Source organism: Carassius auratus, chromosome 31 (genome assembly GCF_003368295.1).
Source record: "Carassius auratus strain Wakin chromosome 31, ASM336829v1, whole genome shotgun sequence".
NCBI lineage: Eukaryota > Metazoa > Chordata > Actinopteri > Cypriniformes > Cyprinidae > Carassius > Carassius auratus.
The window spans coordinates 28,033,483-28,056,626 of record NC_039273.1 but is presented as its reverse complement, the minus strand read 5'-3'; the positions used below and the strand labels follow the sequence as shown (position 1 = coordinate 28,056,626).

Sequence of the window (23,144 nt, the reverse complement as noted above, 5' to 3'; positions counted from 1 at the left end):
ATAAGCACAAGATAATTAGCTTCGATGAGCTGTTTATGGGGTTTCTGAATACATAAAAGTTTTTTATTAAGATAAGCAGATATTTCCTTAAGAACTCCAAACATTGTCAGAATAGAAACTGACCTTGCTCTATTTTGTAACACTTTAGAACAAAGTCCTCATACGTTAACATGAGCTAACATGAACTAATAATAAGCGATTTCGTTTTTAAGGATTTATCAAACCTTTGTAAATGTTAACAAATAAAAATACTATTGTTTATGTTTGCTTGCAGGTTCATAGGCATAAATGTTAACAAATTAAACTTTTTACATCTTTATTTACTTCTTTTTTAATTAAAAATGAAAATGAAACTAATGTAGTAATGTTTTCGAATGGAACTTTACTGTAAAGTGTTACCGCAGATTACATTTTTTTTTTTTTATCTCAAAGGGATGTAATGCTTCATATCTTATGGATATGACTACTTGGTTTAATTCACTGATTTATGTTTTTTCTTCTTCTTTTATAAATAAAGTTTTTAAAAAATCATTTTCTCATTGTCGTTTTTATGTTCTTCCAAAGCTGTGGAGGAAGCCAGACAAGAGGAAGAATGAATCGAAGCCTACAGTCTTCACTCAGCGATTTTCTTTCTCTCCTTACGCTCACACACACAGACGCAGCAAAATTCTGTGGGAAAAGCAGAGCCAACCATTCAATTACCGAGGAAAAATTGTTGTACTTATGATTTAATGTTTGTGCTATATTTTCTCTGGCCTTTTCGCCCTCGCCTTTTAAGACACAGATGTTGCCCAAACATAACAATTCCTTTGTGCAGAGCTGGACATTCTTTTAATGAGAAACACACACATTTCAGGCCTGAGGAAAAGGACTTCGCTCAACAAGGAATTGCAATCACCTTTTGATGGACAACTCCAAATAACCAGGCCCTCATCCCCTTAAAGCCCAATTTTTAACTTGAAGTTCGGAATGTGTGTCCCAAATAGTGAATTTGGTGCAACACAACAGTGAAACACCATGCAATAAAAGCAGAAACCTGAGGCGCAAAGCCTCTTGGGCTGTTTAAAGCGATAGTGAGAAACCTTGTATTATCACATCAAAATTTTAATCCGAAACTGTCAAAATACTATCCTGTTTCATGTTCACACCTCATCCTGCATTTTATTCTAGATTCAGAATACCTTTTACACTGACTGGCAATTCAATTTCATTTCTTTTCTCATATATAGTACACTTAAAATTATAATAGGTCTGCTTTTGATGATTAATTTAATCTGGGCACTTTGTGTTTGGAGGCATGATGAGAGTGAGTGAAAGTATGTGTATGTGTGTTTACATTCTGAACCACACTTCATAGTCTTGTTAACACTGCCTCTCCTGCATGTAAGAAGGACAAAACTGAACAGTCCCCTAATGTGTATTAACAAAAAAAGATGTTAATGAGGCGAGAACAGCAGAATTTTTGCGGTGTAAATGGTGTGTGGGATGCATCTGAAGGACAGCTCAGTGACAGATAAACCAGTCCATAAATGACCACATGCCACATTATTAACACTTTGGATAACTAGCTTCATTTTCTTTCCTAACACACATTCCTGGTCTTGTGAACAATTCATTGGTATGTTATTGTGGTAAGACTGTGTAATGTAGGTTAATCTGTTAACATTAGTTAATGCATCATAAACAATTTTAAGAAAATTTACTTTTCTTTTTTTTTTTTACATATATATATATATTTGTATTGTTCATAGTTAAAAGAACAGTTCTGCCATCATTTACTCGCCCTCATGTCTTCAGTGGAACACAAAACAATATATTGTGTGGAATGTTTCAACTGTTTCTATGACATAAGGGCTCCAAAAAGAACAAAAAAAAAAAAAAGTAAAAAAAAAAAAGGATTTATACCACTTGAATGTTAAAAAACATATTGGTATACAATAGCATTGGGGGTCTGGGATCCATTAATTGAAGAAATTAAGAAAATAGATCAATACTTTTGAATGTAAAAGGGATGTTGTGGCCTAATGGTTAGAGAGTTGGACTTCCAATCGAAAGCCTTTATAAATGGCTGCTGAAAATTGCATTTTAAAGTATATTAAAACAGAGTTGTAAATTATTGTTTTTACTGTATTTTTGGTCAGATTAATGCAACTGGGTAAACATAAGAGGCTTGGAATAATATATTTGGTTTATTTATTATTTAATATTAATTAACACTATAAAGTGTTACCAAATGTTTGTCTTTAAATTAAATTACAACAATTTATCAAATCAAAATGCAATAGCTTTCCCTTTCTCCGAAATGAATGTCTTTTTCCATTAATGTCACTTGGGCCACAAAGGCAATTGAAAAATGTTAGCCAATAGCTATTTAGCAAATTTGTTCTTTTTCAGCAAGTTCACATGTGGATGTGCAAAACTTGCCTTTTCACAATCCTTTCAATTTCCACTGAATATCCCGTTTCCCTCACAAAAAAAGCCGAATGAAGAAGTAAAACGGTTAACAAACAGGACTTGCTGACTTTCAGACTAAAGAAAAACTAGAAGAATCCAGCTTTCATGTACCCTTTTCTCCTGTAAATAATGAAAAAACACTAAGTTTAAAAATAAATCCTTGCTTACTTGTAGAATAAAACGCCTTGTGTCCTAATCTCCGTGAGCTTTCCCAAGCCCTCTGTGAGATTATACAAACCTACGATTCACCTCAGACAAAAAAAAAATGTACATTGGAAAATCTATTATGAAATATACCGGTCACCCACATGAATTCAACACTTTATTTCACTCTATTAAAAGCTGAATGAAACTTTATGAAATACCATTTGTTCTCATTCCATGTGAACAGGGACAGCGTAGGTGGTTGCAGCTAGTTTTATGATGTTCTTTATTCGCACTGACTCACTGCGTAACGCTGCCAAGGCATAACACCTGTCAAATGCTTACCAGGTGTGTGACCAGTGCTCTGATGTTTGGAATAAGATACTAAGACCATGCCATTTACACGAACAAATTTAAATGATTATTTTTATTCAGCCGTGACAGCTCCTGTCATTTCAACATCAGGATAGAACAGTCATATTAAAAAAGCCAGCTGTGAGTGCTCAATGTCTGATCATTCATCACAAAACAATAAAACCCATGGATTCTCTGCTTACAATGACAATAACAGAGCTGGAACTGACCGAGGATATTTTTTAAATATATGATATGGCCGGCAGAACCCCTAACCACAGAAGATGACAGACCTTGAAAAACGACAGACCTAAACATCTCATACACCTCTCATCTACTTCCAGAACCGCTTGATTGCTCTTTCATACGTACCCGCAGAGAACCCACTTCCAGCCACTAATAACAGATTACATGGCAATTTAATAACATGGGGTTTGGGAACCATTCTGATTGGAGCTTTAATAACCAGAAACGCAACATGACATGAATACTTTCAAAACAAGTGGAAGTCTGCGGATCAGGATTAGTATTGTAAACTAAAACTAATAAGAAAAAACTTTAGAAATTAAGACTAAACTCAGTGAAAATAAGAAATGCTGCATTGGCATCGACTGACTGGAAATAAACAAAAACAACAACAAAAACAGATCTAAATGTTAATATTAAAAATAAAATACAAATAATGAAAATAACAGAGAAGCACATAAAACTCCCAAAAAATTCAACTGAAGTTGAAATTTAAATGGAACATATCTTGAATTTGTTTTAATTCTGATTCAAAATATCAATACAAACTATAGTGGCATATAAATAATATTTAATTTACATTTGTATGTATAGAAGCAACAAAGAAAGTAGTATTTTGAGTATTTTTCCAAGTTAGTATGTGAAAAAAAAAAAACCCTGGCAAACCTAAGGAAAGACCTTCAAAACTTGACCTAAAAACTTGATTGTGATTATTTACTCGCCCTCATGTCATACCAAACCTGTGTGACTTTCCATCTTCCAGGAAACACAAGTAAACAAAGCATGACTACTCGTATACAGTTTTATGGTACTTTTATAGTCTTTTTTTCTATTATAAAGATTGTCAGCCTCTATTTACATTCACTTTAATTATCTAAAAAAAAGGGGGGATATATGTTTTTGAAAAACTCTTTATGAGAAAACGTGAAAATCCTGCACACTATCAACTTGCAAAACAATAAAAAAAATATTTTAATCGCAACGTTTTGATCAGATGATCTTCATCAGAGGGGGCGATATTGAATTGCTCTTACAGAGATGCAAATTGTTCTGGATTTTTACCCTTCAGACTTTATCACCTATGGGTATGAATGTTATGAAATATGATTATTACATATATGATATCATTAATAATATTATTTTATATGTATATTATTTTTATTTATTTTATTTTATTTTGCATTTACGATGTATGTAATTGTGGAGTTAACAATGCGGTGTTGTTAATGATTATTCAATTACAAATCTTGATTGGATATTGATGATTCTTCACTGTGATTTGTCATGTTGTTTTAAATACAATGGAGTCTGAATACAATGTTGATGCCTGATGAAGAGCATACGATCGAAATGTTGCTATTAAAATATATATTTTTTATTGTTTTGCAAGTTGATAGTGTGCGGGATTGTCTTGTTTTCTAATATTTTGACTATTTCAGTCTTTTTTCCTACGCACCTATCTATGACCTACAGCTGTGCGACGCTAATTGATCATTGAAAAACTCTTTATAAAATTCACCTTTTGTGTCCCATTAAAGAAAACAACCAAGGAGAGTTAGAAAATAATGATACAAATTATTTTTTAATGATCCCTTTAAAGTTTCTGGCTATGGAGTAGTGAAAACTCTAAATCCTGGGTCTGTCCTGCATCTGCTACTGAGCCCAAGACTGAGATCATTGAGAGTTCAGAAGCAGTTCTCTGGGTTGTATAAGGACACAGAGAGAGCGAGAGCTGGAGAAGAACCTTTGCTTTAATGCAGAACAGGCCCAGTCTTTTGCTTCTACATGCTTTTATCAGACAACAGTGTCCAGCCACAGAGAAGAGGAGGCCTGGAGGTTTACAAGCAATGTGATCCAGATAATGAGCAAACGTGGTACCTCAAATAGTAGATTAAATCAGTGATCTCAAAAAGATGGCAAAATCAAAAATCACAATGTCTTATAAATGTCTGAATGTTCAAATATTTTCCATTTCAGCTCAAAACGAGTGTCAAAGTTTCTCTTCCCTAATTTTGTCATCCTGGTTTTACCTGAATGACTCCAGCGCCATCTGGTGGACTGATCAAATCTTTCCTCACTTTAGGTTTGAGAGCTAACAAAAGAGAGAAAAAAAACCATCAGGACAATGAAGACATTAACGGGCATTAATATGCAAAAATGAACAGATCTCCCTTACCATTTGGGTTTTCCTGTTTATAAAAAGTCTTTAGTATTTAACAGCCTCTTCTGCTCTATGGCCAGCGATGCACTGTAATAAGCAAATAAGCATGTGCTACAGTAAAAATATGCAATGTGGTTTGGACTACAATTTAGGGAATGTGGATGTTTCTACAAGAAAAATATTCTAGCCACATAGAACGGTTCAGAATGTCTCCGAATTTAAACTGAACTGGATAGGAATCGGAGGGAAATTCTTTTACCTTATATGAAGTTCCAGTATGTGGTAAATGATCTGATGAGACGTCCAGGATGGATCCACAGCCTCCAAACCGCTCATTTTTGCACCCATATACAACAAGAGCTATGTCTGTCTAAATGTTAAGGTGTCCTTTTAGCGCTGAGATTATTTAATACTACCAGACAACAAAAACCTGAGGAAAACGCAATAACGCTTTAAAAATGAACTATTCCCAATAAAAACTGTGCTGTGGTTGACACAAATATCTACAATACTGTTCAAATGTAATTTGAAATTAATATATTTATGCAGCGATGCATCAAATTGATCAAAAGTGACAGTAAAGATATTTTTATAATGCTACAGAATATTTCTATTTAAAATAAATGCTGTTTTTTTTACTTTCTATTCATTAAAAAAAATCTATATTATATATGTAACAATATTAGGCAGCACAACTGTTTTTACATTGATTCTAATAATAATAAATGTTTCTTGAGCATCAAATCAGCATATGAGCATGATTTCTGAAGGATCATGTGACACTAAAGACTGGAGTAATGGCGGCTAAAAATTCAACCCTAACCCTAAATTGTGAAATCCAATGATAAAATTCTATTTGAAATGATAAAAATAAAATCTACTTAAAAATGAAAACAATAATTGGGGAATTTTTTTTAATTGTAATTATATTTTACAATATAACTGTATTTTCGATCAAATATATTCAGCCTTTTTGGATTTTAAAGGCTTCTTTCAAAACCATTAATGGTACTGTATGTGTAAACTTTTCTAAACGGGGTGAACCACATTTTGGCATCAAGGATATGAACCAGGCGCAGAGCAGCTGCACACATGATACATGGCTCCACGGTCACACAGTACAGTCTGTTCACACACCTCTATTGGGTCCTTCTCTCTGAAACAGCACCAATCAAGCACTTGATCCAGTGCCACTATTTCTGCATGCCGAGTAGCCTTGAGCAAAGCAGGCTCAGACGTGAGGTCGTTTCATCTATTCCAAAGTTTCTCTGTGTTCTACTAAGAAAAACCATTCATCAAAGTCTTAGCATAACAGAACCTGTAATATATAGGTTAATGGCAAATAAGGATGTCTGAGATTAATAAAATGAGAAATTATTTTTAAAACTAGTTCGCAATGCATCACCAGTTCTTAGAAATTCACATTACGCAACCATTTAAGTAAAACACAAATATTTCGCTCTCATCTTGACTGTACACAACGTAATCATAATTTGATTATGAATCACTTACAAGAAGAAAAAAAAAGCCTTGTAATGAGACGTTTATTTTTGACAATCTCTAAACAGTTATTCCACCCTTCACATTTTGACTTTAAGCCTCACAAAAATACCAAAATTTATTTACATTCAGAAACTGAAAGCATGTCCATCATAAAAGAGGTATATTCACATTACAGTCTGCAAGAACCGTATTGTTTATGTATTTCTGAATAACTGAAACAGCATATAACTGTTACGTGACTAATACATTTTGAATACATATACTGAAGCATAGGATTATAGTCAATAACATTATAATATGTATTGATGTTGGCTTCTACTTAATTGCACTAACAACAATAAATGTAATAATTTTATAATTACTTAAATGATCAATATTTAGGCACATTGTGAAGCTACTTACATTTTTTGTTTTATTGACCTCATTTCTTCCTTTTCCAATAGAAATTTCCATTGTTGTAAACCATCAGACAGCCATCTGGAACCTCACAGTTCTCAAGGGCCTCGAGAGCCTGTAAAAGTAATGTTTATTTAAAAATTACTCAAAACCACACAAAATACATTTACCATGTAGGCACACATCCTACTCATTTACCATGACAACCAAAATATCACTAGTTATTATTAAAAACAATAATTCAAGAAAACTGAGATATGAATCGTCAAAAATAAATGCATACGTACATAATCGGACTTTCGACTCTTTCAAAAGCAATGCCATGTTATTTTATAGAGGTTTCACAGTAAAAAATAATAATGCAGCACTGCTGTAACTACCGTATTTAAGGGTACATATCAGAGAAGTTTACCATGTCAGACGACTTTGACATCCATGTATGTATTACTCTTCACGGGTTCAACACTGTCTGTTTGAATTTCCATCAGTATCCTCAACAAATCTATAACCGTATAAGTTCAATAAAGAAAATAGTAGCGTTTTGCTTACATACACACGTGTTTTACGGAGGACCGTAATAATGGATGTACCGTTCAGGGCGGTGAAACGACCGCATGATCGATCGATCGATCGACGCTCTCTGTTATCTGTAGATCGCCTGTTTGCTGCTAACGGTTGCCATGTAGCATTGTGCTAGCTAGTGAGTTACGAGTAAAACACGTTTTGCATCTAGTTTTGCCGTTTTTTAAGCTACTAAAGTCTGTTTTTAGAATGTTGAGTTCTACATGGAATTTCATTAAACGCCATAAGAGGAAATTCATCTTCGCTGGGGTTTTTGTTGGAGGTAACGTACAACTTGACCACCTGCATGCATATAGTTTAGAGATTGTTAGCTACGTGTGAGTGCATTAACTTTTTCTTGTTTTAATAGCTGAATAAAAATACATGTAGTTATAATGTGTTAATATGCTATAATATATAATTCAGCATGTTTTTACAGTGTTGCCAAGCATTAGATCTTATTTCCACATCCACCTAATCAATCTCAGTTCACCTGTCACCTAGTTTTTCTACTGGCACAGTAAAAGAAAGTTGATATGGACCTTACCCTGATACTTTTAGCCAGCATACATATTTATATAATTGAATATATCTGACATATTGCATGTCAGTTTCTTAAGATGTATATTATATTGTAATGTTTTCTCAAACTTCATGCCCAGGTGTCTATCTGCTTGGTAAATATGCACAAAGAAAAATTCAGGAGATGCAGGAGCGAGAGGCAGCTGAGTACATTGCCCAAGCTCGCAGACAGTTTCATTTTGAAAGCAACCAGAGGACATGTAACATGACAGGTAAAAATAAACCGAATGATATAATCAAGTAATAAATGTTGTGAAAGTGATGTAAGTTGTGTTTTTTTATTTTTTGTATTTAGTGTTATCAATGCTCCCTACTCTCAGAGAGACAATCGTACATCACCTGAACTCAGAGAACCTCACCGCTTTGCTGAAAACTAAGTGAGTCAGTCGTGTAAATTATAGATGATTATCTACATTACAAATAGGGCTGCATGATAAATTGCATGTGATATTTAATGAGCATCTTGTCAGTAAAGCCTGTTCTGTAATCAGCAGTAAATCTCCATCACCTGCGTGTTTTCACATGGAGCAGAATTAACTTCACAGAGTCGTTGTTCACTGAAAAGCTGTGCCAAACATGCACAAAATATGATCGTGTTTTTGCGCAGCTAGACAGTGAGCTCTATGTAGTAAAAGGGATCGTATGATGCGATTTTCAATTTTTCCTTTCTCTTTGGAGTCACAAGCTCTTGGTGCATGAAAAAGATCTGTCAAGTTGCAAAGACTAAAGTCTCAAATCCAAAGAGATATTCTTTATCAAATTTAAGACTCTTTCACACCTCCCTAAAACGGCTCGTTCAAACACGGCCCCACATGTCTACATCACTATGTGGAAATATTTGCGTAATGGCGCCCAAATGTTCACGCAAAGAAAGAAAGCGTGGTTTCAATAACCGCAGCTAGTGTTGAAGCAGTCATGTCAGGGAGATGCTGTGTGTATCTAGGTCAAAGCAAAAGCACTTTATTTGGCCTTTTGAAAATAGATGCATTTAGCAATCTTTAAGATTACTTACAACAGAACAGCAACACATTTTATGGACGACCGTTTCGTGAACATAGGAACATATTTTTTGTACATTAAAGCATGTCAACATATTCTGTGGCACCAAATACACAAAATAATGATCTTTAAAAAAGCATGATATGACCCCTTTAATGCTGCTCCATGTGAAAGTGCGCAAGTGATGTAGATTTACTGCTGATTACAGAGCCAGCTTTACTGACAAGATGCGCATTAACTATTGCATGCGATTTATCGAACAGACCTAATTACAAAATAAATAAACTTAACTGACATAAGTGATCATGTCTTCCTACACAGGCCAGCTAATAAACTTGAAATCTGGGAGGATCTAAAGATTATTAGTGAGTTGAAGAATTTTATTTTTTATTTTTGGTAATATTATGGATGCATTGGATTAAAGTCAACATGAAATCAAATTTTACTTACTCGGGTGTTTACTTTCTTAATGCAGATTCCTAGTGTTATTGTGAACTTTAAATCAGTTCTTAAGAATAAATGGTTTGTCTTTGCAATCTGTAACAATCTGCAAAACAATTTCTTAGCTAATTGAAGGCAATTCAATGTAGTTTTTTTTATATATATATATATATATACAAGAATGAATATTATTCGGAAAGAATGTAAGGGCAGATAGTAAAGGCTTTAACATAATAATTTAAAAAAATTAACATTGTTACAAAATCTGTATATTTAAAATAAATTCAGTTCTTTTGAACTCTATTAATCAAAGAATCCTGAAAAAAATAATCATAGTTTCCACAAACATATTAAGCAGCATGAATGTTTTCAGAATTGATAATAAAACATTATTGGTTGCAATGACCAAATAGTTATTAAGGCAACACCAACTTGATTCCCGTCCTGCAATTTTTAGTTGAATGTCCTGTATCACAATAATATGTCAGATTATGGAAGTAAAATGGGTTACAAACATAAAATTCAAGTTGACTTTAATCAAACTCTGATCTATTCCTCTTCTCATATAATGATTTCTACTCTCTAGGTTTTACCCGAAGCATTGTGGCGGTTTACAGCACTTGCATGCTGGTGGTGTTACTCAGAGTTCAGCTCAACATAATTGGTGGCTACTTGTACCTGGACAACTCTGTGACAAAGAATGGAATGGTATTTCAGGGCTTGGTGCAAAGCATCTTGATTTTACCATGTTACAGCATTTAAATGTTACTTCATTTCTCTTATACTGCTACTTTAGACCCCCTTGGCCCCTCCTGATGTTCAACAACAATATCTGTCAAGTATCCAGCACCTTCTTGGAGAAGGTGAGGACAATGTCAAATCTGTATAAGAGCATTTAATCTGCATTAGAGTTTAATCTTCTGTTTAAGAGATTATTATATGAAGGAAAAATAATGACAAATGTCTTTGAAACAAAAAAGCATGTTGAATTGCACCAACTGAAAAAATAATGCACTGCATTGACAGTTCTTGCATTTTTTATATGTTGTATTTTCAGGGCTTGCATTTTAGGGGATGAAATTTAACATAGCTATTTATTTAAGCTGTGAATATTTCAATTCAAAATATTTAACACATTTTCATAATTAAAAATTCCGAAATTCATATTCGCCTTCCAGAATTCACCTCCGAAATATTGAATCGGTTTAAAAATACGATGTATAATATTATTTCACTTTATTTGCTTCCACAAATTCAGTGTTTCAAATTCGGCACAAATTTCAGCATTGTAGATCCAGGAACTGCAGGTATAGCAATAGAGGACTGATGCATGAACTCCATCTGCTGTTAGTCACTCACCAGAAGGTGGTGCAAGCAGGTGTTGATGAAGCAAGTCATCATTCATACCCAAAAACTGATTTGCAGAACTGGAGCAAGCGGTATGAAGAAGATTTGATTATCAGGGCAAGTATGTATTTGTGGAAAAGCTGATTTAAGAGTTTAAGAGTTAAGTGTTATATGTCATAACAAATATTATACATCATATTTTTAAACAGATGGAAGATTTGGGAAGTAAACTCTGCAAGGTGAAAATGTATTATTGAATTTTTGTTGAAATATTTGTGGTGTATTTTGCCGGTTCTCCCAAGGATCAAACTCAGTCAGGGATTTTTCTTTCAGAAGAAAAGACTTTATTTTAAGCAAAACAAAGTCGAGAGCTTGTTGCAAGAAGTTCTGTCGAATGCTAGGTTGCATCTCATTTTATACCCTATACAGGGCGTTTCCAAATAGTCAAACTTTTCCTTATGCTTGCAATTTTGATCCCTCCCTAGGGAGGAGCTATGGTAAAGAGAAGAGACCCATTGCATGTTTTTCCAGATGTTTCCTGAGACTTGCTATGGTAAAGAAAAGTGGTGGTCAGGATGTTTTTTGCAGACATAGGCACATTCCTTTCACACAAAGGCTATATGATTCTAATGGAATAAAACACGTATGTATAAGTATGACTAGATTCATCTTGATCATACTTGATTGAGCAAAATCCCACCAATAAAAATCTTCCACATATTCACAGCTTAAATAAATGCCCCTGAAAATGCAAGCCCTGAAAATACAATGCATTTCCCCTATAATTGATGCTGATCTTCAGTTTTTGTTTTTGTCAGGGCTCATTGAGCTGATAACAGTGGTGAAGAAAGCTGTCCAGGAAGTTCTTGGACCGTACGTTGACTGACTGAGTAGATGATGAATGAATTTTAATCTACTCATCCCATTCTCATGGCTTTATTTGCCATTGCAGCTATTGTGTTGTATCAGTCTTCCTGTATATTTAGCCGGAAAGTCCATGTCTCCTCAGGGTGCCTCTGAAGCAGAGTTTGTCCCTACAAGAGTTGGAGGAACAGTTCACTCAGATCAGACAGTTAGTGGAGGAGGGCTGTGCTTCCTCTAAACACAAAAGTCTTTCATGGTACATGATGCCTGATGAAGAGGACACACTAGCCTCGCAGGTAGAGATGTATCATTTATTCGGGGTTTTTTTTTCTGAATAAGATTTATTAATGTATAGCTTCAATTATATGCATACAGCTATACTTATATAATATAAAGTATACATAAATAATATTTTGATTCATGATACACTACCAATTTTTTTTTTTTTTAGCAAGAACACATTAAATTGATTAAAAGTGACAGTAAAGACATGTAAAATGTTGCAATGGATTATATCTATAATCTGTAATCCAATATATGTTGTTAATAACTTTCTATACATCTAGAATCCTGAAAAAAATAATATATATTTGTGTAATATTTTTTAGGCTTGTGGTCTCACAGAGAATGATGTCACAACAATCAAGCTGCTGAATGAAACAAGAGATATACTTGAAAGGTGAGGGGAAATCAAGGCACCTGTGTAAACCTAGTTCCTTTTTAAAGGAATTCTATAACTTTATGAGCTTTTGTATGAAAAACACAATTCTGGATTCAGAGAGCATTTAAAAAAAAAGAAGAAGATGAGACCAAATTGGTTGAAATCAGTAGTTTAGATATGTACTAATTACAGGGGTTTTTTTTCAGTCCAGACTTCACTACTGTACTCTGTACTTGCTTGAGCCGAGGCTTTATCCGATTCCTAGACAACATGTCAGAGTTTTTCCGACCCCCACAGGGGGACTCCAACCCTTCCAGCACACCTGACCGGTCAGTGTACACAAATACATTTTTTTCAGGAAGGTTCGTACAGTGACCCCAAAAAGTATTTGGACAATTAAGCAACATTTAAGCCATTTTATAACTTTCCTAAGGTCAGTAAATTTCGAGTTCGCGAACAATATTGGTGATGTACAAATAATTCCTGTTTTTTTACGTGCTTTTCTTCCAGACTATCACATGTAAGCCTCCCACTAGCCAAAATCATTCCCATCATCAACGGACAGATACATTCAATATGCAGTGAAATACCCAGTCATTTTGTCCAAGTGAGAACATTCATATGCATCGACACATTTTGACTTTCTTGTGGTATAAAAGCTGCTCCCACACATCAATATTGGCTTTCTTTCTTGTTTTTAGGATCTCTTATTGGTAGACCAGGTGAAAGAGTTTGCCGCCAACGTGTACGAAACGTTCAGCACGCCTCAGGAACTTCAGAATTAAGCACAGGACTGAGCAAGATTGTGAAAACTTGTGAAAGCGGAATTCCTCTACTTTAAAGAAACTCTCATGCTGTACAGCACAGAATTGTTCTCCTCGCACACCCTAAAATCAACCCAGGGGAAACAACCTCGCTGCTGTTCTGAGAGAAGAGTGTCTAATGGAGTTCAGGCATTCTGTATGAGCTGCTTCCACATGATCTGCTAGCTGTCCTGTTTGTAAACCTTGTCCCAACCAGGCATGCTAACATTTTTACATGCTATAATAAACTCTACTACATTCTATTTATTTTTTTAATCCCTGTAGCATAACATAACTTGTCACGCCACGGCTAGCATAGAAGATAATACATACATAATGATTCTCCATGCATTCACATCTGCAGGGTTGACTTTAAAGGGTGAATTATGGACATTTTATATACGATATCTCTGAATCTGATGTTGCTGGACGCTCTCCAGGACCAAGACACGGACATGCTCACCTCTGCAACGGTAACAATGCATGATGATTGCACTGCTACTGATATAAATAATACATATTGGGAGTATTTTAATTCATATTTACTTGGTTCTACTAATTAAGGAGAATTATTGGACTTGTTTTTGTTTTACAAACTCTGCAGGTTGTAGTATACTTCTCCTTTTGTAAAATGACCCATGAATGTTAATAAATACTGTGAGTAATAATATTATTAATAAAAAATTATGCATTATTTGACTAGAAAACTCTGTTTGTTGTTTTGGCTTTTTAAAATGAAGCATTATTGAACCAACTGGCTGCTTTCTTGCAATAAAAGAAAGCTAGAGGACAATTATTTTGATTCTTCCTTGAAATAAAATTCTCCCAGGTTACTCTAGAGGGCAGCACATATCTACAATCAAGCTCATAGGAACTGAACAACTTTTAGTCACAAACAAATTTTCTACAGAAATAAAATCGGGAAGAAATTAAGTAATATCTGACAGAATAGATTCCTGAACATGTGGGAAGCATATGACAAATGCTACTGCACAAAACACAACCCTATTAACGAAATACTTGCTTTTCACCCCCAAAAAACTTTTCTCCTTTGTGGATAAGACTAAATGTCACCTTTTGATGTATTGGAAAGAAATTAATTAATACATTAAGAATGAATAGCTATTTGTTAAAATCGCGACATTGCATAATCTTATGATTTGTCAGTTTAGTTTGTGACTGTATTTGTATAATTTTCATAATTTTATGGTCACAAAATAATGAATGTCTTTATTTTTTATGCCAAGGCTTTATTTGATAAAAAAAAAAAAAAAATTATTGCAATTTAAAAGTTTTCCATTTGAATATATTTTAATATGTATTTGTGGGAATTTTCAGCAATCATTACTCCAGTCTTCAGCATCACGTGATCCTTCAGAAATCATTGTAATCTCTAAGTACATTCTTATCTGGTGTTTTCAGGATTGTTTAATGAAAAAAGAACATCTATTTGAAATAGAAATTCAAAAAAAAAGTCTAAATGTCACCTTTAATCAATTTAATGCATCATTTTTAATACAAATATTATTTTTAATAAAAAAAACTTAATGAAACCAAATTTCTGATCAGTAATAGTACTGTGTGCATTTTGTTCCATTTGTAATTTAATACTAATTTAATTAATTAGTAATATATGACATTTTAATTTTACAGCCAAATTAAGACCTTTACAGTCATCTAGAGTTTAGGGATATGGTAGAATCTGAGCTGATAAAGAAATAGTTCACCCAAAAATGAAAAAAATTATAGAATTTCATTTTTGAGTGAACTATCTCTTTTCATGCAGAGTTGACTGTCACTATAGTAAGTGTACAGTAAATTGCTTTGGATAAGAAAGCATCTGCAGGATACAGTCAGGAACTGAGGTCAGCAAGTCTTGTACCAGACACAGTGCTAAGCACAAGCCTATGGAGTAAACAAGTGAATTACATCAGTTTGAGGCATCGTTCGGGCAGCTGTGTGGGTCAGTTTGTGGCTAATACCACAACAGATACCTACACACCAGCCAAGTGTACAGGAAAATGAGATCAGAAAATCAAAGTTTATAGAAACATGACGTAAAATAATTATGAAGTAGATTAGACAGCTGAAACTGCATGGGTCATATTTTTGACATGTACTTTTTTTTTTTTTGACAAGGGATGAGCTATATATGAGGAAACAGCAAGAATGGGCTCATTGTTGCATAAGCCGCCTGAAAATGCTGAATAATTATGTGGGTGTTTTCCATATTGCAAATACCACATGAAAGCACCTCAAGTCACATGACTCGCTCCGTGCTCAGCATGCTTTTTGTTGTGTATCAGCAAACAGGAAATTCCCCTTCATTACATGACACGGGTCTTTGGTTACTGTCCCATGACCTTTTTACTGAAACTGTTTACACCAAGTACAGGAATATAAGGGAAATATCTTCTTGTAATCATTGTAAAGTTTGAATAACATTATCTCGGTTAGCCAATATTAGCCTACATAATAGTGCAGGACTAAGCAATTTTGGATTATAAAGTGCTCTCTAAAGGGCTTTAACTTATTATTATTGTCATGTGTACAAAATACTCAAACATTTATATAACTTGTATGCTTTTATAACAGTGCCAGACAAAGAATATAACCAGATATTTAAGAATGGGGTGAGTGTTTGACATCTGTTTGTGTGTTGCAGAAATAGCACACTTCACCTTTAAATAATCATGCTATGAACGTAGTGAGTGCAATGTGTAAACAAATATTATATAAAATGTGAATACTGTTAATGAAGAACATTGGTTGTTAAAAACATGACTTATTTAACAGGTTTATAACAGGGTTTTTAATCTTTTAGATGCCACGGCACTCTAAATGTGATCAACCTTGTGCATGGGACCCAATTATTATTAAAAAATATTTCTTTTCTATTTTAGACATTATATTCTTTATATTCATTATAGCACTGTACTGTTAGATGCATTATCTATTTATTTACTAATTTATTTTATTTTAAACAAAAAAAAATTTCATTCTTTTTTTTTCCTTTATTTAGTTTTAAAATATTTAAAACATTTTGTCTCTAAATATTTCCACAGACCATCTTGTGGCCCCCTGGGTATTCCCGGACACTAGTTTGAAAACCCCTGGCTTTATAAGATGACAGTCTTCCACGACATAATAATAGCATGGGCTAGCTTAAGTGACATTACAAAAGAATTAATAAAAAAATATAAAAAGAGACTGTGAATGAGAATTTGTCTTTTAAATAATAATCAGGAAAAGCTGGGACAGGGCGGTTTTGTTTTGCTGCTGATCTATGACTCATCTGCCTTTACCTGCATTTCCAGAGTCCTGTTACTCTCTGACTCATCATGATGTCAGACTGCACACAATGAACTCATCATCACATGAGCTCATGCAAGTTAATATTCTACCAAATTAATGAAAAATAGTCTACAGTATATAGAACTGTATTGTGCTCCGAAAATTATGAATAAGCATTTTTAGAAACAAATATCACGATGTTGTTAGAAATCTTCATCCTTTACATAATTTTACCTGTGATACTATTATCACAGGTAAGGCCAGGCACAGGGATCTGGCTTCAGTCCTGCATTGTGTTGTTGGTTTTCCTGCAATCTGATTGGCTGATCTCAAGGGATTATCATCAACTATTAATCCTATGCTGCAATGATGCCTACTGTAGTCACACCACAGAGCAGTCAGATGATGTCATCTCAATTTAGCAAGCCGATTGGATGAAGCCTCTCGTGCAGCTCTGTGCTCACCATATAATGTTTCTATCATTCAGAGCTACATACTTTACAGGCAGTCATGTGACTTCTTATATATTACGTGGCTCTTTAAGACTAAGTGCATTGGGTTTTATAGGAGGCCTGTGCTGCTTCAATTCCCTGCTTGAAATAAAATACCAGAAATTAGAGCAAATTATGTTCCACATGCCAGTAAGAAGTCAAATGTCCCAATTAATCCAGTTCTTTGAATTTACAGCAAATTGAAGAAGTTGGGAATAGGAAATGAATTATGAAAATGAGGTTTGCCTGAGGTAGAGAATGTGAAATGAGAGAAAAAATTTTTTTGTATAAAACTTCCTTAGTCACAGAACATGTTGCAATATACTTTCACATCTACAGGAAGTGCATAGTAGAGAGCGTAATTTGCATTACCATAAAAAGAAGTTTCATTCTAAATGGAAACCAAAAACTGAAGACAGGAAAAGGTACGCCTCCAAAAAGAGGAAGTCCTCGCTAAATATGCTTGACATGTATTACGATCCAAGTGTGATTCAATTTGGTTTCCTTATGAATTACGTAAGGCATTTCTGCTTTTGTGGGGAATGATAGGTATTTGCTCCCACCCTACATGCTGTTTGCATAAAAGACCGTAAGAACAAAATGCAAGAGGTCTGCTGGAGAGAAAAATGAGATCACAGCCTGCGATGGGGTTGGGAATCCTGGCTTTCCCTACTTTGACTGTCTGTGACGAAAGTCTTTTGGGCGGGAGTCCGTCACTATGGACAGCCGATGTAAACACGTACACAGTGCTGTGGTGTGTGTACCAGGGTGAGGGCAGTGTGAAGGTAGCACTGAGTTAACTGGGACTTTATAAATAACTATGAGCCATACAGCTGTCTATGTCACATATGTAAGAGGAAAGAAATCTAAAATATTATTTAGAGAAAGCAGTGTCAACGTTTATACTGAGCAAGTGATGCTATAGATATTTGGGCCACTTTGCTGCTGAGTCATTTAAGACAATGTACCTTTTAGTATTACCATTAACAATTAATTTCAAAAATACAATCAACAATCACATATATTATTACATTCTATAATGTAATACAATATTATTTTATATTATTATACACAAGATGAAGAAGCTTGCGTACGTTCTGTATCCACTGTCAAGGCTGGTTGGAAAATATCAATCTCAGCCCACACAAAACTCCAACTAAATATAGAAAAAAGAAAAAAAAACACGTTGTCAGACTTGAAATATGGGCAATTATTTAGTCACTTTGAGGTATATGAGGTGGAAGCCTTGAAACCACCTGGAGTGACTTGTTTTGCTTCAAGACCCAGATTTTACATTGGATACCATGTGAAGACGTGACATATTATAAAAATGATTTATCATATAAAAGTTAACAAAACATATCAAAATATATATAAACATTTTTAATTAACTGAATATACTGAATATACCCCTGAATATATAACTAAAATTATAAATATTAACTAATACTTAGTAAATATTAAACAACAGCAAAAGTGTGACAGAAAAAAAAAAACTGGGCCAATTATTATCTATAATATATATATATATATATATATATATATATATATATATATATATATATATATATATATATATATATATATATATATATATATATATATATATATATATATTCCTACATCATACCGATGAACCATTTTTGGGTCTTGACTTTTACTTTTATGTTCAAACGTTTGTAATTAGTTTAGGAAGTAACCAATATTAAACCAGAGTTTGATGTTTATCGCTTCAGCATGCTACACTGTAACCAACGAAAATTTAATTTAGTTTCAGAATGATTAATATTGTTTCAAAATGGTTTAGAAAATGATTTAGGTGGATTTGGATTCATATGATAATGTCTATATTTTTAGTTTTATATTCTGGCTGCAATCGGGTAAAGGGAGGGGCATATTTACGTAAAAATAAATATTATTTTATATACAACAAAATTGACTATGCTAGCCATAGTCTCAGCAAAATACTATAGTTAATTAAGTTATTGTTAGAATAGCAAAGCATAAATTCAAATAATAATAATAATAACAAATATAAAATATTAATATTAAAATAAAATGATGATAATATAAAAAATTTAAAGGAACTGACTGTGTTCATAGTGAGCTAAGGTATACTAACAGATATTGTCCTGTAGCTATCATTAGATTTCATGACATCTAACAGAGAAAGCAGGCGTTTTCGATGACTAACGTTTGACTGGAATGCGATGTGTCAGACCGAAAGTGCAAATCAAAATATTGACCCTGACCTTTCATTATTCCAGCAATATTCGTTTCGTTTCAAACGCGAGATGTTTTTGGAAAAGGGTGATTTGTCTTCTCACCTCCAAGACAACAAAACAAGGGAAATACTCAGGATTACTGTACAGTCTCAATTTCCCGGAAGGATGACGTGTCCCCCCTGGCGAGAATACTCGCGTGCGCGTCTTAAAGAAACAGTGAGAAGTCTGTACTTCTTAACAGTGCTTTGTGCGCTGTTTAACCTGTGTCTGAGACACAAAGCCACATCTTCTGGAGTTTCAACAAGAAGAAAAGTACAAGAAAGGGAAATTAAATTATTTAAAATAATCTAAATTAATTAATTATCTAAATTAAATCAAATTAATCTGGTTACATTATGAACTACTATATTCTTGTTTGAACTTGGTTTTAATAAAACCACAAGCCTTGGTTTTTCATAATCACAGTTGAATGGAACTGGAAAGAAAAGAAAACAAGAAAATAAAGAATAATACAAATACCAGGCTTTTATTTCTTCTTTTTTTTAGAAAGTGCTTCAGAAAATATACATAAATACAGAGAGAATAGGCATAATTTAATTATTACGATGACTATGATGCTGATTTTTGAAATATAGTGAACGTTGGGTTGTTAGATAGTGATGTGTGGTAAAAACAAAAGTGAAAGATAAACACTTTGTACATAATACAAGTAATTTTCAAAATGTAAGTGAAGACAAATTAAAGATACATGCAACATTATTATGAACATAACAATATATGTAAAATCTAGTACATCAAGTGTTAGCCTATATGTATTTTAATCATAATTCCTATTTTTTATATACACTCTCACATAGGAAATTACCTCCTTTAAACCCGTGACTGTTCTTATCAAAAAACTCATTAGACTCAGATCAGCAATAAAGATATGGATAGCTTGAGTGGGGGTGTCATAATAACAAAACTGAAAGAAGTTTAAAAATATGGCTGCAAAGTTTTCTTTACATCATAAAGAAACCGAATGGAAAGGACCATCATAATTATACTGATTATGATAAGGACGTATCTTGTTTACCTTTTCTTTCACTCAAACCTTTCGCATTTTTGTTGATAGACAACAATGAACACATAACAGATGGAAAAGTGAAATCACTTCTCCTGAATCTTCACTGTGTATTAATAGCTAATAGGTCAATATTGACATCATAACAGCTGTATATCCATGTCCCAGTCACAAAATGGCTACAGGCCTTTAAACACCTGTTTGACTTTATACGATAGAGAACAAGCTGAACTCTATGACGTGATTTTGCCCTGCCAGATATTATAAAGAGATGATAAGATGGTGAACACTGCTATATTAAGCTCTGTATAATGTTTTAGATATAGATGGTATCTTGCGTGGGCTCACATATGTCTGGTATACATTTTTAGCTCAAACATAAACTGAATATTATGTCTCATTAGAAAAATTTGCACAATTATACAGTATTTAATTTATTTATGGACACATATATGTTTATGATTTTGGTGTATGTATAACTTTAATTAACACATTTCATAAGATTATGTCTGTAATTTGTAAACATATATATCAAACACACAAAAAAGAAATAAGCAGCATATAAAACTGACTGTATTTCATTGCATTGGACAACATAAAATCAAGTCAAGTTCCATCAGCCAACAAATAATATGAGAGTTTTTAACAGAACTAACTTCCTTTTTTGAAGTAATTTTTATGACTTTAACCAACTGGTGTCAAGGTGATAATAAATGTCTGAAGTCGGTTCCCATCGAGTTCACACAGCTGTCCCGCAGAATAACTACAAGTATAGTTCATCACATTATTCGCTAATGATGGATAACCAGAAATAAAACTTAATTTGCCTTAATGTTGAACAATACATTTATTGTACTCATTTACATATTACATATTGTACTGATTTTCACTTATTACCAAGCAGAAACAAATACCAAGAACTACCTTGAACTTGAGGAGAAAAAAAATACTAATAAAGATATAAAGTAGCCTACATAAAAAAATAAATAAAAAATAAAAAGCTCAAACAGACAGAGATTGAAAGCCTATTAAACTACTAAGAAAAAATACTATAGCTTAAAAAAATATTTGTGTTTTTGTGAAAGCTTCTCTTTATTTTCATTAATATTCATCTATTGGCAGATTTCAAAACAGGACAAGTAAAAAGCAAAAAATACAGTTTATAGTATATATTTTTTAAATGTATGTCTTTAAATTTTTGCAAATAAGGAAAAATAAACCACTCAGAAACCACATGAAATACTATAAAAAAAATAATAAAAAAAAACTCATCTAAAATATAATCATCTAAAAACACTAGCTTATTATTTCCATATATCAGTGGATGTCAAAACAACAACAGCAAATTCATGTCATAAGTCAAATGAAACTTATTTATTACCCAGATTCATTAGCCCGAGAGTCAACATTTCTCTCGGGAAAAATAAATATTACCTTTGTGTCATGTTTAGACATGACTCCTTAGTAACAATATTGTGTGTACAAGCACAACTGTATGTAATTAGGGAGTGTTTTAGTAGTGATTCCACCAGGACTGGTGAAGAGAGATCACTGGAAAGTTCCAGAACACAGATGTAAGAGCATTCACCGAGGTGGGTAATAACCCAACTAGAGCAATAGAGCTGTGCTTCACATCCAGTAGAGGAATGCAGACACTGCGGTCTGCCCCACTCCCTGAAATCACTTCATAATCATTCCACTGAACATCCATCCAATATACATATCAAAGTGAACAGACAAGAACTATGAGCTCTAATGTTTGCTTTACACTCTTGTTTGTTTATCGGATTATTTAATAGATTGTTGATTTGTTGATGTTGTCTACTCATATTTATATCTAGGGTAACACTGATTTTATGCCACCGATAAACTGATATTACATAAGGTTCAGAATAATACAAATAGAATAGAATAAAGTCATGTATAAACTTACATGCCGCAATATAATATTTACAACCTTAAATTATATTTTCAAAGTTGAGCACATTGTAAAAGTTTCAGCGCACTAAAATTGAAAACCTAATTTATGCTCTGGAAAATCAAAGTCATGCAAAAGTTACATTGATGACTTCAAACTTTTTAATTTAATTACTGATGAAGAAATCAACCTCTGAAAACTCGAATGTTACTCAAAAATGACTGGGGTGAGTTAAACGGCTGGTCATCAAGTTGTTAAATGGTGAAACCCAACTGTTCACACTTGATTCCTCACTCATGGATTTTACACTAAACAGACTGAATAAAATACAGCAACACACTGACCTTGGGATCATCTCTCCATCTTCATATAATTCTCCAACAGACAAAATATGAGTGTTTAACAGAGTGCCAGAGATTTTCTGGTCTCATTCTGACCAACTAGCCAGTCAATTTCTCCTCTCCTATAGGCCATTTTTTTATCTCATAAATATTCAGTACATTACACTAGAGCATTCCAGAGATCCCATGTCATTACACGGGTATGTCTTTATTTGCTCATTAGGTTAACATGTCAGGCTTCGATTCCTCCAATGCACGGGGAAGAGGGGGGCTGAGCTTGCCCAGTTATGGTGCGC

At 33.6% G+C, this 23,144-nt stretch overlaps 1 protein-coding gene and 1 long non-coding RNA gene across 5 annotated transcripts; one reads left to right on the top strand and one right to left on the bottom strand.

Annotated features, from left to right (window-relative positions):
- Positions 1-2,292: 2,292 nt before the first annotated feature.
- On the bottom strand, positions 2,293-22,939 carry LOC113051054 (uncharacterized). 4 transcript variants are annotated; one of them, XR_003276838.1, is made up of 6 exons: positions 22,852-22,939; positions 7,265-7,373; positions 6,497-6,637; positions 5,619-5,729; positions 5,375-5,446; positions 2,293-5,290 (listed from the first exon to the last, which is right to left on the bottom strand). It is a non-coding gene; the product is annotated as an uncharacterized LOC113051054 (long non-coding RNA). The 4 variants fall into 4 exon arrangements; XR_003276839.1 differs by lacking the exon at positions 22,852-22,939 and adding an exon at positions 7,808-7,882; XR_003276840.1 differs by lacking the exon at positions 22,852-22,939 and adding an exon at positions 7,812-7,866.
- LOC113051052 (peroxisomal biogenesis factor 3-like) lies at positions 7,888-14,189 on the top strand. Its single transcript, XM_026214667.1, has 12 exons — positions 7,888-8,102; positions 8,482-8,613; positions 8,697-8,778; positions 9,722-9,765; positions 10,428-10,549; positions 10,638-10,704; positions 12,007-12,061; positions 12,198-12,348; positions 12,661-12,731; positions 12,920-13,042; positions 13,224-13,320; positions 13,415-14,189. Exons 1-12 carry the CDS (start codon positions 8,030-8,032, stop codon positions 13,496-13,498), a joined length of 1,101 nt encoding a protein of 366 aa, XP_026070452.1. The 5' UTR covers positions 7,888-8,029; the 3' UTR covers positions 13,499-14,189.
- Positions 22,940-23,144: the final 205 nt, after the last annotated feature.